Source organism: Atractosteus spatula, chromosome 7 (assembly GCF_055471065.1).
Source record: "Atractosteus spatula isolate fAtrSpa1 chromosome 7, fAtrSpa1.hap1, whole genome shotgun sequence".
In the NCBI taxonomy this organism is placed as follows: domain Eukaryota; kingdom Metazoa; phylum Chordata; class Actinopteri; order Semionotiformes; family Lepisosteidae; genus Atractosteus; species Atractosteus spatula.
The window spans coordinates 47,947,514-47,964,960 of NC_142712.1; the positions used below are offsets into that span (position 1 = coordinate 47,947,514).

The 17,447-nt window shown below is 36.4% G+C and overlaps 1 protein-coding gene across 2 annotated transcripts in view; it reads left to right on the forward strand.

Moving 5' to 3' along the window:
- Positions 1–17,447, forward strand: part of unc13c (unc-13 homolog C (C. elegans)) — a 139,004-nt gene that overhangs the window by 20,326 nt on the left and 101,231 nt on the right. For both annotated transcript variants that reach the window (XM_088921651.1, XM_088921650.1), the window contains exons 4-7: positions 1,213–1,291; positions 5,043–5,114; positions 10,403–10,622; positions 13,251–13,478. In XM_088921651.1, the coding sequence (XP_088777777.1) occupies positions 1,213–1,291; positions 5,043–5,114; positions 10,403–10,622; positions 13,251–13,478 (599 nt within the window). The remainder of the gene's footprint in view (positions 1–1,212; positions 1,292–5,042; positions 5,115–10,402; positions 10,623–13,250; positions 13,479–17,447) is intronic.

Below are 17,447 nucleotides of genomic sequence, written 5' to 3' on the forward strand. Positions count from 1 at the left end.
TGCACCATCACTGGGTGAATCCCAGTCACAGTCAGCTAGTGATATGATCCAAATTTGAATCATAGAGCTCAGGCTGTGCTGGTGTAAGCACACTGAGCCACTTTGGAGGTCTCTGATATTACTGTTTTTCATGTAATGGATGTAATTGGTAATTTGCTGTGCAAAAATGTGATGTTACAAAATTGTAACAGTTAGGAAAAACAGTAAGGAACAAAAAATCTGTGATTTATGTACCCAAAGAGTACCCAAAGGTTGGTCATTAAAAGTACCGCTGGCGGTTCCCAACTCGATTAAGGTGACAGTTGTAGATGCTGCATCTTTTGGATAAAGTATTAAACCAAGGACCGGGGCACATTGTGGATATTACAGATCCTGAGAGTGTGAGTGTCACAGGTACATCCAATTGATTGATTATAAAGTATGGTGTACATGGATCTGCCTCTGAACCCAAAACACATACAGTACTGTGTATCATTTAGAATCATTAGGATACACCAGTGCATTGGACTTTAAATTCAACAAATAAGATCTGTCTTCCTCTGTAGCATAATGGCAAGGTGTAGGTGTAGGCTGTTGTTCATTTCCTTTTATATTTCCATTTTGCCTCTTGAGAAAGAAAAACAACATGTACTTTAAAATGCTGTCATGAAATAATGATGTCGGGCATTAGAAAATTAAATGTTGTTTGTAAATCTAATACAAGAGAATGAGATCATAGAAAAAGACTTTCCTTGTGGCTAGGGTTTAGCCAGAGCCTTATCTTTTATAAACTATTTAGCACAAGTGACCAAGCTAGTGAATATTCCACTCAACCCAGGTGATCTCAGCTTGGCCTCTACAGACACCTGCTCATTAGGATTTACTGTGGCGCAATGGGAAAATGAGCTCAGAATACTTCCGCCTCCGGATAGTACCTGATAGGAGGCTGCTAATTCCTGCCGACTGGCAAAAATACTGTTTTATCTTGGCAGGATTGAAACTGGGGAAATCCCTGAAGCATTCCTCACCTGGCACATTATTTAGTATGCTATCCAGGGATTTTGAGAGGAAATGTCAGCTACTAGATAGCAAACTAATTGAAATTTAAAGAAAATGTGCCCATGTTTTTTTTTTCTAACCCATTAAATCAAACTAAAAATACCTGTTTAGTTTTGAAATCTCCCATCCTATGTGGAATTATGGAGATTTTACACTAAATCATTCTCTTCCTAGGCCTGGCAGTATTCTTTATGGTATTGACAGTATGCCAGATTTACGGCGAAAGAGGACAATGCCTATTGTTCGAGACCTGGTGAGTTATCCCCTTCAATGAGAATGTTTTGATTTATTTTTAAGTTGACCTCCCCTATGTGTATATACTGTAAGACATATGGGATTTTAATCTTGCCTGCAACAAATCTCTATGTTTCTCTATAAGATCAGTCTAACAACACTAAATTCCCTTTTCATTTTCAATCACCGTAACCAAATAACAAACATAACATAGTACATTGGATAATTATGGTGCCCTAGAAAGCACATGGGGAATTAATTATTACTGGAACATTATACCATGGATAGGCTGCAATAAAATGCAGTTCATTTGTACAGCATGCTGTACTGACACCATAATACATTCACTGTAGCAGAACTGAATTTATTTTTTTGTTCAGTTCTTGTCAGTGGGACATTCACACATTTAAATGAGTTACGTATAACAATTACCTGAGTTTAATTTTGGTAGAAAGTGTCTACTGTATATACGGTATGTTTATTAAAGCTGCTGGTGATAACATAGCGGAGAGCAACCAAACTTCCATGGAACAGCACAGGGTTTGTATGACTTAAACTGGACTTAAAGTGATAGCCCTTGTTGTCTCTGTGAAAAGAGTTACTGTCACTATAAAAACTAATTCTGCAATTTTTGTTATAAATGTCACCTCTGTGCCCACAGCTTATTTGTGCATACAGGTTATTCTTTATTATTTTCAAGATCATTTCAAGCGTATTGTGTTGTAAATGTATATGTGCTTAATAGGGTACCAATTAGTAGTTTAGAAAAGCTACATGCTTGTAAGCCTTATTAATGCAGATAAATGTACTGTACAGTAGCTCTGTCATTATAATTCCAAAATTTGTCATTTTAACATAAAGCTTCTTAAATTACTACAACTTAATATTTAAATATTAATTATTTCATTTTCAATTAAAATATCAAAACATATATATCCATCATATAATATTGTATTACTTATTAACTTAGTTCATAAATCACTTAAATGCAGTATCTCCATATACAGTAGTGTACATACGGTATATACTGATTGTTGATTAATGCTTACACCATACTCAGAAATCTGTATAAGGGCAAAAGTTGACGCTGTATTTGTCCATATCTCTCATGAAATTAAAAACGAACATTTCCTGGTAAGTATGTGTTGTTGTTTTTTCTTTTCCTTTTTTAATTTTCCTTTTCGTTTTTGCGGATGTGTTCATCATTTGAACATACCCATGCCTACTATGGGTGATATTTTTCAGTGAGTTGTCAGGGTTCCAATCCTCCTGCAGTTTGGTCTTTTTCTCTGCTCAGTAGGATTTTTAAGAGTGAAGCTTGAAATTTTGACAACTCAGCCCAAAAATATATACGAGGACTTCATTGAATTTTGAGTAAGAGTGCCCAGGCTTCTAAACCATATAAAGGTGATGCGAAAGAAAGCCTTTTACATCCCAGATGAAGTCATTACCTATAATGGGTTAGATCTGGAAATGTTTGTTTATCTGTTTGAAGTTTTCTGAGAATGTGGCAATTGGCAGAACAGTTGCTTCTTTGCAGTGACCATTGATATAAAAACTGGAGTTAAACTGATGGGGGGTGAGGGCGGGGTGAGGGGTGCACAAATCTATACAAACAATTCATTAGAGTTGAATATCTATTAAAATGCAGGTTGTTGAACTTTGAATCCAAATGATACTTGACTTCAGCCTGAGCCTGTAATGTCTGCACCCACCTCAATATATCTGATGCATGTTCAGTAACTTTACATTAATGCTCTTCAGTTCATTAGATTAATACAGCTTCCCATGGAACTTTACCATAATTTGGCTGTTAGATAAGGACGTAAAGTAAGGAAACATTTAATATTGTCAGCTGTCAATGTCTGCATTCAATTCAGTCTAGTCCACTGATGTGCAACAGTTTTTTTTTCTCACCACTTGGGCAGACAGATTAAAATGTGCACTTAATAATATGACATAGCAATGTGGTATTTGCTGCTCAAGAACTAACATTTTATTTTACCAGTGCAGTACAGACAGCAGAAATATTAGAAATTTATCACGTACTATAAAAATGGCAAAGCATGAATTGACATTTTCTTGTGCATGCATAAATAATTGTTAATTGACTGTTTCTCAGATGAGTAAATAGCAGTTCCATGCCCTTCACTCAGCTCCTTTCCTGAGAAATGATCATGTTTCCTGCATGGCATCAAAATTACCTCTGCACTAAATACTCATAAGCTCTGTGTCCGCTAGATTAATTACTATAATTCTGACCTTTGTTAATTTTCTGACCTTAATGAAATTATTTAATTCTGTATTTTCCTTTCACCATGCTGCTGGATACCATAGGCTTTGGTGAGTATCTTTTCCCTGTTAAATTAATATATTAGAGCATATTTCTCTTTATGCAATCTCATTTGTTATATTTCTCATTTTGTAAGAAATACTGTGGCAGTAACACTCATCCCTTTGACATCTAAATGCTCCCCTAAAATTCATATCTCAGAATGTAAGTGAAATTCTCTACCTTGAATAAGAAAAAAAAAGACTGAAATCCAATAAAATGAAGTTCTGCAGGGCTAAGCTGATTTTTGATCTTTTTTATAGAATATTAGTCTCGCCTGTGAATTTGTTTCTTAAATAAATGCTGGAATTTAAAATGTTCTCGGGACATTTCAAGGTTCTGCCCTGCTCTGTTAACAGAATTATACTTTTATAGGGGAGTAATGACCTTAACAGACACTGGGGGTTAGTGATTTGGAAGCTTGAAATAATCATGGACACAGTGTTCACAATGCAGGCTGTTACTGCGTATTTCCTGTTTTTTTTAAACTACTGTATTTACTTTACTTAATTGAACCATTCCTTAAAGAATCCAAGATACATTAAACCATAAACTGTACATGTGTAAAATGGTACTGTACATCTTAATAATCTTTTCTATGATTTGCAGCTTTGCAGAATCTCCTATGTCCTAAAACCTGTCTTGACTCCTAGGAGAGCTACTGTATAATATAGTTGCAGCCCTTTAGAAAAGGGTAAAGTAAACTGACCAGAAAAAGGAAATTGAGTTAAATGTTTTAAAGAATCTAGTCATTGAAAGATTTATGAAAAGTATGAACAACAAGGCAGCTTTAGCTTAGCAGTGAGATAGTGCTTCTGTGTCTTAATTCCAGAGCATGTATGGTCCCACAACAGAGATATTAACACATCCACGTAACATCCAAATCATAACCAAATGTATTTGGGGTACTATATTGTTTTGCGAGTTTTGACAATCTCAAAGTTGGTACGTAGCATTAAGATGTCTGAAGAGCATTCCACTGTTCAAAAGGCAGTAAATAGCACTGAATGTTTTGTTTTCAAGAGATTCAAGAGAATTCTAGCTACAATCAGACTAACATAACTAGTTGTGGTATTATTGTACATCCCCCTATTGTACAGTAGGTGACTTCCAACCATTATTACCATCACCTTTAATAATAGCATACATTCAGTCTGAGTCAGGTTTGCTTAATATTACTTCATATTGGACATCACAGGACCTTTGCCCTGCATCTGCCGTGCACCAATACTTGCTTTCAATTACTCATTTGACCACACAGTTTTCTTTAAAAGCAAACTTAAAAATACTCAACCTGCTACCTTCATCAAATCTTTGAAATCATAAAAAAAAACAATTAAAATAAGAATTTCTGTAATGTCAGTTCTCCATAATTGTTCTTGGAGTGCTTTCACAGTTCTGTTTGGGTAGTGAATAAGGACTGTTTATCTGTTTACAGACTTTGGCTGCTCGAAAGGCAGGCATATCATTTGCCCTTGTGACCAGATCTACCTTAAACAATGAAGACCTGGTGAGTGTTTATGCATTATATACTGTACCATTCCAATATGAATCACCCACAAATCAGCAAGTTTATTGCTAACAGGAAGCAACACTGTGTAACTAATGAAATGTTCTACGCATAAATGCATACTAGAGACTGCTACTGTATGGGTGAAAAAAATTAAAAATAAGACAAATTCAAAGTGACTGATGTTAAACCCATAGCCTGAGACTGAAAGTATCTTATGTGATACTGTATGTATATGGTAAAATATAAGCACCCTATACAACATACAGTACAAGTACAGTATAAACTGTGTGGGGAACCATTTCTTCAGTACTGATTGAACGCATTAACAAGGTGTAGTCTAAATATACTGTAAATGGTCAAACTAAGCTGGTAAAATGGTTAAACTGGTAAAACTAAGCGATTTGTATATTAATTATTGTATCACATGATGTATTACGTATTAGCCATATAGCCCTTTGTTTTAAAAGCTGGAAGCAATTGTGGTCAGCTGATATCTGTTATCATCTAATTTGTTTGCTATGCTTTTCAGTTTTGTTTAGTTTTTTTTTTACTTGGTTTTATCTCAGCCTGAATACATTTTTCTTTATGTTATATGTACAGTATACAGGCTTAGAGTGTAGTAATAAATTTCAGGAAGCTAAAGGCCTTAATCAATGAAGTGTGTCTTCCTGTTCTATGTCCTCCAGAAGAACTTGCCTTAATTAATTCTAATCCCCTTTCCCAATCTTAATAAAATACAGAGTTTAATGAATTACAGATAACCTCATAATACATTTTTTAGAACAAGATGTTCTGAGGCTCTTTCAATGAAGGAAACCCTGTCTTTTCTAACAAAAAACAGTATATGGCAAGCTAATGTGATATTTGTATTTTTTTAGTTTTAAGCTTTTATTTTATCTGCTCTTACCCACTGATTTGCTGTGTGTACATGAAATCCCTACGATTAAGTTTTTAGAAAAAATAAAAACTGAGAAATTCTCATTGTATTTTTGTGCTTGTTTGTCTGGAATGCTTGAGCCCTCCATCTGTATTTGCATCTGATGCAATACTAGCTCCCTTTGCTTGTCTATAATACTTGTGCTAGCATTTGCCGGATTAAAGCAAAGCAGAGTGGAACATATTAATGGATTATATAAAAAATAGATTATATACTGTAGCTTGACCTCTTTTGCTGGAAAACATACTTTTGTTGTTGTTGCAGTCTTTGATTTTGTTTTTTGTGCTTGTTAGTGATATGTAGTATCAATTAGTTGATACTACTGTACATTTAGTTAATTAGTTAATGGAGAGGCTTTAAACTGTAGATACAGTATATGCAGGTATTGAAGTTGATGGTACTTAAAAAAAACAAGGTCCCAAACAAGCAAAGATCTTGGCAGATCTTGTAGCCAGTATGGATGATGATGGCACTCTATTACAATTTGAAGTAGCATTTAAATGTGACTTTAGGACAACCAGATGTCGACATGTTATTCACTGCATTAAGTACAGAACACAGCATCCCTGCAAGGAATTCCTATCCAACATGTTCAAACAAATTGAGCCATATGTTAAATTTGTTAATAGTTTAGAGTGACATATCCACATTAAGCCCAGTGTGAGCCACAGTAATCTCCCATAGAAAAAAAGATCACATAATTAATGAGGGAAACTAAGTACAGGAATATCAGTGTTGGCAAGATATTGTAAGTAGATCATAAGCACTCAAGATTTACAGTAGGTATACTGTACCTGTGCTTTCTGATATGCTAAGTACTGCATGCTGTCCAAAATGCAATTTTCAGTGTTATCTAAGTCAATTTAACAAATTATCATTCAACAGGTCATTCTGAGATTGCTTATATATAGTATTAGTTTCTTTTTGCAATATTAATACTGGTACAGCTGTACAACTGGATTCTGTAGTGTATACAGTATGTGTATAATCTTTGCAGTAAAAGAGTAGTTAACAATGAATTCACCTCTTGTGTACTTGTGCACTGTACATCTCTTGTGGATTATCCTCAGCTTGTATTATTTTTCTTCTTCAACCTTTAATATACAATTTATGCTCCTTAGTAACAGGAAAGTCTGCTTTGATTTTTTTTTTATGTATCTAGTTCTGTTTGTTAAAAGGCATCATAGAATCATCATTGTTATTGCCACAATAAAAAAAAAAATCTTAAGCTTCTACAAGGCACTGGGGTTTTATCAACCTCACTAAATTGTGATTAAGTACATTTTGCTGTCCATACTGAATTCTAAATGTTTTTATTGTCTTGGTCCATGAAGAAGCACGACTACTGAGACCACTGTGTTGTAGGTGTGTATTACAACACCTAATAGTACAACTATAGAAAAAAATGTTTACATTCAGTTACTAAAATAAAGATTATACTTACTCCGTGTCCCAATTCTCATACTGAGTCCTAAACTCTTACTCCAAGCCCGCACTTCTGTGACGTAGCGCAAGTGTGGACTCCAAGCGCGCGAATATTAAAAAGTTTTTAAAAAGAAAACCAGCGCTCGCTGGTTACAAGGCTTAGGGTCAAAATGCTGTCTGTGGTTGATTCTTTTTTTCCCCAGTAGCTAACTGGATGCCGGCATATATATACTGTATATATTTTTAAGATTGTTTCATTCTCCGCTCGCAGTTTGATGAAATTGAATTTCATCTCATATATCCTTGCACAGAAGTAGTGAAACATCGTGTTAGCTCATTTTGAGCAGGCTCGACTCAAAACTGTCGAAGTAAACTATAGAAAACTATCTGTTTATTCAAAGGTTTGAACTACTAAATGCATTTCATGTCGTCTGTCCCAGCACGAGGAACATAACGTGTTCATTCACGTTCATTCAAAGTAAACTAAATAAGGTAAAATTGGCAATACCTCAAGCTTTGTACTGTTAAATACATGTACTATTAAATATTACGTGTACAAAATACACGGCAGGTAAATGAATATTCACCAGTCAAAATTTCGTACCAAAAATACAGTACATACAGTATTAATCTAAAATATTATATAAGTAAAATATTACGAGTTTTAAAACTGTAAGAAAGTTAAATTTTACTAATACTGTACTTGAATATTTTATTCTCCATGGCGACTTCTCTCCAAATTGATAAGCTAGAACATGAAACGTCACAACTCCGCGAGGAACTGGGGGGTAATTCTCTTCAGCTAAGTCTGCTCTGATGCGGACTTCAGAGAGGGCCGTAGGAAGGGTGCATTGGGGGCTCTCGGAGCCCTTGCAGACTTGAGCGAGAACGCGCATACGAAGGGAGCATACCGCAAGTGTGCATATTGGTACACGGCCATGGTTTCACTGTATTTTTGGTATCCATCAGTTTTTGTAAGTACAGCAGATCAGTCATTTATGTGTGAGGTACAGGACACGACTCTCTGACACTTGCTTCAGTTGTTAAGAATAAAATCCGTAACTGGAACTGAAGCTGTCAAGCCACATGGGGAAAATGTACCAGGTTCTGTACTGCGCCCTTGTCTCGCTTAATGTTTTTTATTAGTTTTTAATAAAAACATTTCCCTCATGGCCTTGTGCTCTATTGACAGTGCTTGCAAATTTTGATAAATGTGATTTGTGAAAATGCCACAACGCAATGGAAGCTTTTATTTACACATGTTTTGGTCTAGGATACAGTATGTACTGCACGTGTTGGGGGCACTAAACAAAACATAATTATGTCTGTACTGTATATTATGTCTTGATATTTTACAGTTCATTTTCAGATTAAATATTGATGAACTTCAGTGGATATTTGCAGATCAGATTTCGCAGCTTCATGGTTACCGTTATTGTTTCGTTTTCTGGTAAATGTTAGATGTGACCTGAAAATGTTCTAGGTATGAAAGGTTTTTCTTTTGTCTGACTACTGTATGTGTAGGGAGTTGAAATATGCTGCAGCCTCTTGAGAGTTTGTGTTACTGCAGATACAAAATGGCTCAGTTCCCTTAAATCTGTTGGAGAGCTCCTCACTGGGGCAATTTGCTGAACTATGAAGTTAGCGGATAACACATTGACATCTGGTTTGTCTAAATTCCCTTGGATTAAGAAGGAAGTCATTTTAAATCTTTGTGCTTATTGGGTGATTCATTCAATTATGTCACTGGCTGCACTGTAACAATTTGGCAGTGGATCAGATGCCTTCTGCCTCTCTGAAGCATTTGCTGTTTGTGTTTTTATTTACTAACAAGAAACAAATCACACCCCCACAAGCATTAATCTACACAAAGTGCAGTCCCACATCTACTGGTGCCTATAAAGACTTTGAAAAATATTACTTTACAAGGCATGATAACAGAGAACAGTTTATAACATTAATATATTCTGGTAATACTATACAGTATATAAATCTTATGATAAATGCTGTATACTTATTTACAGTGCCACTATGTTCCACTAAGTGTTTCACCAATGGCTTGTGTTGTTTTTTAGTTTTCCTATATATCTGTTTATATACTGTATGCCTTGATAATGAGACTCCTCTTCATATTTGCCCTCAGGAAACTTAGGCTATAGAGGGTTTTATTTTAGTGTTCACTAGAGTAAATTGAATGTAGTGAGTTGACACTTGGCTGTACTGATGAAAACAAAGGCAGACACATGAGGCTCAAACGTACTGTACTGTATTTCACAAACTCTGGTTTTGATTAGGTATATATAGTGTATCTAGTATATACATTATACAGTACATCTCTTAAGAACTGCTCCTGCCAATAGCCCATTTGAATTCAAACTAATAAACCTTAATAAGTACATCATTTCATCCACTGGAGATAGGTATCGCTATTGTTAAAGCAATTTAAGGGACTAAATTAAATTCTGTGGTCTTCATTGAGTCAAAAGGAAAATATTGGAGGATAGGCATTATGGGACGTGAAAGTGAAAAACGAAAACATAACAATCCATATAAATGAGATTCACATAGATTTGAACAAGTATTCAAGCATTTTACAGCATTTTACTTATACATCATCGTGGTGGCATTTGGAGTCACTTATTATTAAAGTTCTTTTCTTTCTACTTCAACTTGTAGTAAAATAATTTCAAATGCTGTTCCTATCTGCAATGTAAAGAGCCAGAGAAAGCGGATTGAAATCTCAGAAAAGTTTCTTTTTCCTGGGAAAAGGCCATTTTATGTAGCTTATGTTTTGGAAAATAGGAATTCTGTATACTGTACTACTAATAAAGAGCTATACCCTTACACCGCCTTGTACTTGTACGACCACATGATATTGTGTGGAAGAACGTAACATGCTTCATTTAATCTTCTCTTATTTCAGAAACTGCACGTCTTCAAGAAAACATTGCAAGCCTTAATTTATCCAATTTCATCAACCACACCTCACAACTTTGAAGTCTGGACAGCAACAACTCCCACCTACTGCTATGAATGTGAGGGCCTACTGTGGGGAATTGCCAGGCAGGGTATGCGCTGCACCGAATGTGGTGTCAAATGTCACGAAAAATGCCAGGATCTCCTAAATGCTGACTGTTTACAGCGTGAGTATTTTATGTAATCTTGCTTCTGGCTTGTTGCAAACTGGTCTGTCACCTGTTTAAAGAGGAATGTGAAGAGCTGTCCTCTATTTACATATACAGCTAAAAATAGCTGGTCTATAAGGAATCCAAAGGCATGCTAACAAGAGTTCATGCATTGTAAGTGTCATTTTTACTGCAGTCTAAGTGGCAAAGAAATGGTTTGTTAGAGACCATTTGTCAGGAAGTTGGATTTGTAAGGGAATATGTCACAGAGCACTCTGTCAGAAAAGACACAGCTGCAGCTGAATCTGACCTTTTCAATAGAATTACATCAAGATTCTGAAGATCCATTTTATTTTGATCTGCATAAAGTAATAAAATGAATTAGATGCTGTAATCTTATGAGGATATATAAAATTCTTCACATTGCAAGAGCGCCATTCAAACACATTCAAGAACTTGCTGCAACAAGATGTTCTCTATTTTGTTTGCAGAAAACCTTTAACCCTAGTCCATACTGATTTTTGTCTCTATTATAGCATATTTATTATTGATTTATACATCATAGGTTGTATGTTTTTACCTAACCTCTTTAAGAATGTATATTTCTTTAAATAATTGTTTAACATCCAGTACAGCATGATCTGTCATTAAAAAATATAAGTAATAGTAGTTTCTACTTTGTACTGTTATGGCCTAATAGTTTCTACATACAGTGTCTACATATATCTGTGTCTTATTTCAAAATATTAATGTTAATTTATTGGGTACTCTGTCCTAAAGTTTAATGGTGCTGACATTATGTTAAAAGCGATATAGCAAATATTTTAAAAGTCTTGTGCTTGTCTTACGTGATTCCAATACATGAAATAGCTTGAATTCGGACACTGGTCAAGTTTCTCAAGGTATTTTGTTGGTTAAGAGTTTGTGATAGAAAAAATAATGCTGGAATCCCACTCTTAGTATATCCGTAAATCAACTGTTATTATGACACTATGAATTCCTAACTGTAATTTGTTCTGTACTTTGGAAACAGTAGCTCTGCCAATTTTTCTTTCTGCTGCAGTCTATACAGATGCAAAAATTAAAATAAAAACATAAAACAATAGACTATTGCTGGCTAGGTCTTAAATTTCATATGTGATTAGAATGTGGTTAATGTGGTCTTTTCCCTCAGTACACAGTATGTAATCCTTGTTTTGACTAAATAAGTCTATTGAGAACAAAGCTTAATTTACAGTACAAACCTGGAGAGAGACAGTACCCAGTTACAGAGAAGGGCTTTTACTGGAACGATCTGAATCAAGTACATTTCTCAAAGGTACAGCAATAGGGCCCCATCTGCCTCCTTATTCCCCCTCAACACTACTGGACACTGCTGCCTTAAATCGCACACTGCTGCAAATAATTTGACAAGATATCACTAAACAGAGCATCACTGATCAAAAAATAAAGTGGTATTTCTTCCACAAAACTTCATTTACTCATTTTTTATTTACCAAAGTCAATGATCATTTTATTGATATTGTGTTCAATGATCAAGCAGTGGAATTCTGGTAGTCGATTATTCATTGAGGGATAAGTGGATGCCGCTACATTAATATTACTTATGGAACCCAAGTGTTTTTTTTATTGCTGTGATGCATCTTTTTCCTTCTTTACTGAGTTTCTTGTTTGAAGTACACTTGAGAGATAGGCTGTTTAGGAGCTCTAGAATCAATGAGAAAAGATAATTAGTTCTGCATTGAAATGTTTCTCTGAACGAATAAAAAGATTTAGTTCTATATCAAAAGAAGGATCTTTTTACCTATATCATTTGGGAAATAAAAGAAATCGCTGTTTTTTTAGAAAAGAATTGAACGTTAGCTTCCGGGTTGTCTGAAGAGATTGGAACCAGATGCTAGAAATTCTGGTTATTTTTTCACATGCTTAGAAACTTTTTGTGTGCTAAAGACTCTTGTATATAAGTCTGTTTCAGGCACAAGCCAAAAGTACTACTTCACCCTGGATGGGACACCGGTCCTTTACAGGGAATGCACACACATTTGATCACACATGCATACTAAGGACTATTTAGAATACTAATTAACCTAGATAGCATGTCTTTGGACTGTGGAAAGAAAGCAAAGTACCCAGGGAAAACCAATCTGAGTGCAGGAAAAACATGCAAACTCCAGGAGGTGTAAGTCAACAACACTACCCATGAGCCCCAGTTAAACATGAATCAAACTACTGTGCAGAGGGAATCTAATTTCTTATTCTTTCTGAAATAAATTTTGACTGTTTAAATTAAGACTAACAGTTCATTAGTTGCTTAAAAGATGTTTGTTACCTACTTGCTTGATGAACACTAAAAAGGTGCTTATGACGTACTGTAGATACAGTATGATTAGCTAATTGAGCCTTTCATATAATAGGTATCAGGGATTGATTGTGACAGTTCCATTCAGTAAAGTGATAGTTTTTGCTTATATTTAGCCAGATCCAAACAATTCAGTGTCATCTTTAAAGTGACTTTTTTTGTAAATAGCTGCGGTGAAACTTGCGGTGAAAGGCAACCTGGGTAATATATTCACACATAGTGTATGCTGCTAAAATACTTTATTCAGACTTTGGTGTGTCTGAATAAGTTTTTTTTCTCTCCTATAGGGGCTGCAGAAAAAAGCTCCAAGCATGGGGCAGAGGACAAAACCCAAAACATCATCATGGCAATGAAGGAGAGGATGAAAATCAGAGAGAGGAACAGACCGGAGGTGTTCGAGCTGATTCAGGATATGTTTCAGATATCAAAGGAGGACTTTTCACAGCACTTGAAAACAGCAAAGCAGAGTGTATTGGAAGGCACATCAAAATGGTCTGCCAAAATCACCATTACAGGTACCCACTTTTATCTTAACCTTAAAAAATTGAAGGCCCTCTGAGAGACTTTGGCTACAAACACAGCATCACCTTCACAACACCCAGCAAGAAACAGGTCTGAAGCATTTTCTTAAGATCAGAATTGATCCTGCCTGTAAAAGAATATAATGCATGTGGCAGACCATATCTGTATTATAGTTTCTTTGTTTTAAGGAGCAGAAAAATCTTTTATGACCCTCACACTGAAGAGTATAAAACAAATATCTAAGAGAACCAAGAGAAAATAGGTGAAAAAAGGACTTGATTTTCAAATGACATTGTTTTTCAAATGAGCAAATTCATAAGAAGCTAAAGAGTTACATTAATCTTCCATTGTACAGTATGTGAATCCAGAGCTGTAACGCATACAGCATATGGCAGAAGTACTGTAGGTGTGTCTATGTACTGGATCTTGACCAGTACATTCCCAGGCAACCTAGGTGCTCCTATCTTTTCTACGCTACCAACTGTACAATCTTAACGGTTTGCTCAGCCCTGCATCATGTTTCTCTGAAGACACTTGAAAAGGTTTAAGACCAGTTTGTTGATGACAGGAACCATGTCTTGTGATCCAGTACAATCTTCAGTAAAAAATACTATTGTTCGTCATTCACCCACGATCTTTAAGGCGATCGAAGTACTGTATGTGCTGCCAGTTATTGACATAACCCATTAAGCCTGAGGGCAGAGCTGTAGGAATGTGACGGGCAGATGCCTGTGAAACTGCTCATTATCGCATTACCGACCAAGTCAGACTTCTCCGATAGGAATGTCTGAAACTGCCTGTGATTCTCGCCTTTTGCCCTTTTTGACACATTTAGCAACCACAGCTGTAACAGTTTCCATTTTCAGTAATTTCTCACAAAAGCTTCTTGATATAATACGGTGGTGTATGTTATACCTTCCTATTTAATTCACCCCCTATTTGTTTGTTTGTTTGTTTGTTTGTTTGTTTCACCACACATGGAAGGTGTTACATTGATTAAGCAAACTTTTAATTCTCACCAGAATTCCAATGATATTCATACACTGCTTACATTCAGGTTTCAGAGCATTCAGAAGTACTCTACTTCCATAGCTTTCAGATCTGCATCCACACTGCTGATGAAAGTCCTAACTGAGCCATATCAGCAGTATCAGTGCTGACATCAACAGCAAGACTAAATGCCGCAAACTGTCTTGATTTTTCAAGGAGCTGATCTTGAATATTGGCAGCTAGATCATTCACTCAGCTGCAGTATTTCTTGAAAGGCTGACATTAACAAATTCACATCTCTTTTTGGTCAAAACAATACCCGTGGCTTAAACATGCAGTGCCTCATGAAAAAAAAATCCTTTGATGCAAAACTGCAAAACCCATTTTGCAGTTAGTTAGCTCGCTTTAACTGCATCATTTTCCTGTCATTGCCTTTAATCATCCACCCATTCTTTTTCTAATTGCTTGTTCTCATACAAAGACTCTCATACATACAGTACAAGCTGTATGCTAGCAGCCTTATCACCTTGCAACTCACAACTGGCAACCCATTGAGGCTAAGCAGGTGTGAGCCTGGTCAGTACCTGGATGGGAGACCTCCTGGGAAAAACTAAGGTTGCTGCTGGAAGAAGTAATAGATAGGCCTGTAGGGGGTGCTCACCCTGTAGTCTGGATGGGACGTAATGCCCCAGTACAGTGAGGGGAACAAAGGCACTGTCCTTTGGATGAGATGTACAGTAAAAACGAGGTCCTAATTCTCTGTGGTCATTAAAAATCCCAGGATGTTATTCGAAAAGAGTAGGGGTGTTACCCTTGCATCCTAGCCAAATTTCCCATTGGCCTTCTAATAATTCCCATCTCTGAACTGGCTTCATCGCTCTGTTCTCCTCCCCACTGATAGCTGATGTGTGGTGAGCGTTCTGGCGCACTATGGCTGTCGCATCATTTAGGTGGGGCTGCACAGTCTCCAGAAAAGTGCTATACAAGTGTAAGGAATTATTTTTATTAAGGGTCATGAGGAAGCTCAAACCTTTTCAGGCAAGTAATGGAGACAAAGACAAAGAGAGACACACCCTGGATTGCAAGGCACACACACTTAACCTGCAGACAATTAACCTTCAAGTACAGTATGTCTTTGGATTGTGGGGAGTGAACAGATCACCCAGAGGAAACCAGGAACATTGGCTGAACATAAAAACTCCACACAAATAGCACCCAAGGTCCAAATTCGAACCCAGGGCTGCAGCAGTGCAACGCAGCAGTGCTACAGTAACTACTGTGCCACTATGCCACCCCTTGTTTAATCGTACCTTTTGGAAATCCAAGGTTTCCTGCAACTCGGCTCTTTTTCCTGTCTTCCTTCTTTCTCAGTGTTCCATATTTCTCTTTGTTTCATTAGGGTGCCTCGCGTGAATTTCTTTCAGCACTTAAATATTTTCTTTTCCACACTAAAAAAATGAAGTTTTCGTTGTGATCGCCAAATGAGTACCCCTTTTCCTGTTGTTTTTGAAGCAGCCTGCTTTCTTTGTCTACTTTTCTTTTTTCATCATGCCTCCACTTAATTCTTGTGTGCAGTGCAGTTTCGACACAGAGGTTCATGCACATAGGCGTACCTCACACATATCCTTGTGTCATCCGTTTTACAGTATATAATCTGATTCAGATCATATTACTGTACATGTACAAAACCATGCTAAATAAAATAGTATAGGGCCACTTTATATAATAGCAAGCAAACCATACTGTACAGCAGACCCCTTAAAAAGGGCCACAGGTTTGACATTGCTGATATACTGCTTGTTTAGAGATTTTTGCCACCAAGGAGTTGCACTTCTGCTGTGTGATCTCAAAGAGAAACCTTTTCAGTGTGACTAATTTACTATTTTTAAGAAAGAAATATTATTTGGAGAGCCATATTGACCGTGCTGTTTATTGTATTGAGGCTCTGCTGTTTCACTCAATCCACAAGTACAGGAATGTGTAATTTCCCATTTTCTCAAGGTTGCTGTGAGCCCTGTGCTATTAAAGCTGAAGTGAAAGCAGCCATCTGCCTTTAGTTTCTGTTCAGATAAAAATCTCACAAGATAAATTGGCAACTCCCGGTCTCTGCTAGATGTGTTTCAACTGATCAGCTGTACAGTACATGTCCTGTAACAAACATATTGAAAGGATTAGAAGTGTCTTATGCTGGTACATAATACTGAACACATGTGTATTCTGAACCTGAGGTCTTGCAAGCAGCTTATTCACAGGCTGTATTGGAGAGCCAAAAAGTAAAATTATGCTGTAAAGGGGCATGTCTGGTGTCACTGTAACAAAATCAAATGCTTGTTTTGAGCTAAGGGGGATTGTATTGTTCTGTTCCATACAGAGGAAAGGAAGACGATTTAAATCAATTCTGGTTCCCACCAGTAATCTCCCGCTCTAATCTGGTGTAGAGGACAGCCAGGGTATTGGTTTCCATCATGATGTTCACCAGGTGTGCGGCTCTGCTGTGGTCTCCATGGCAACAGAGCCCAGCAAGGCAGAAATCAAATTGCAGCATCATTTGGCTGCACCTGTTGTGTTTTTTTTATGGCTTTGCTAAAAATAAGTTATTCCCACGACCACACTATTTTCATTATAGATACCTGTAAACAGTAATAACTGCTCGATGTGGAATACCATATTTATATAAATATGTCTAATGAATGAAATCAGATTCTCTCCTATTCAGGGATAAAGGATAGAGATGAAATTCTACAGCCACACTATTACAGTTAAATGTGTCTGTTAATCCTCTCTCATACTGTAGATTCATTTGTTGAAGAACTTTGGCGTACTCCAGCTAAACTTTTATCACTTTGCAAAAATACTATATGTGATTATTATTGCCATATTACTTCTTGAGGTACTAAGAACATTTTGAGGAGATATCATTGGCAGACCAGTGTTTCCGGTTTTATTTTTCTGTAAAGAAAAAAGTGAAACCC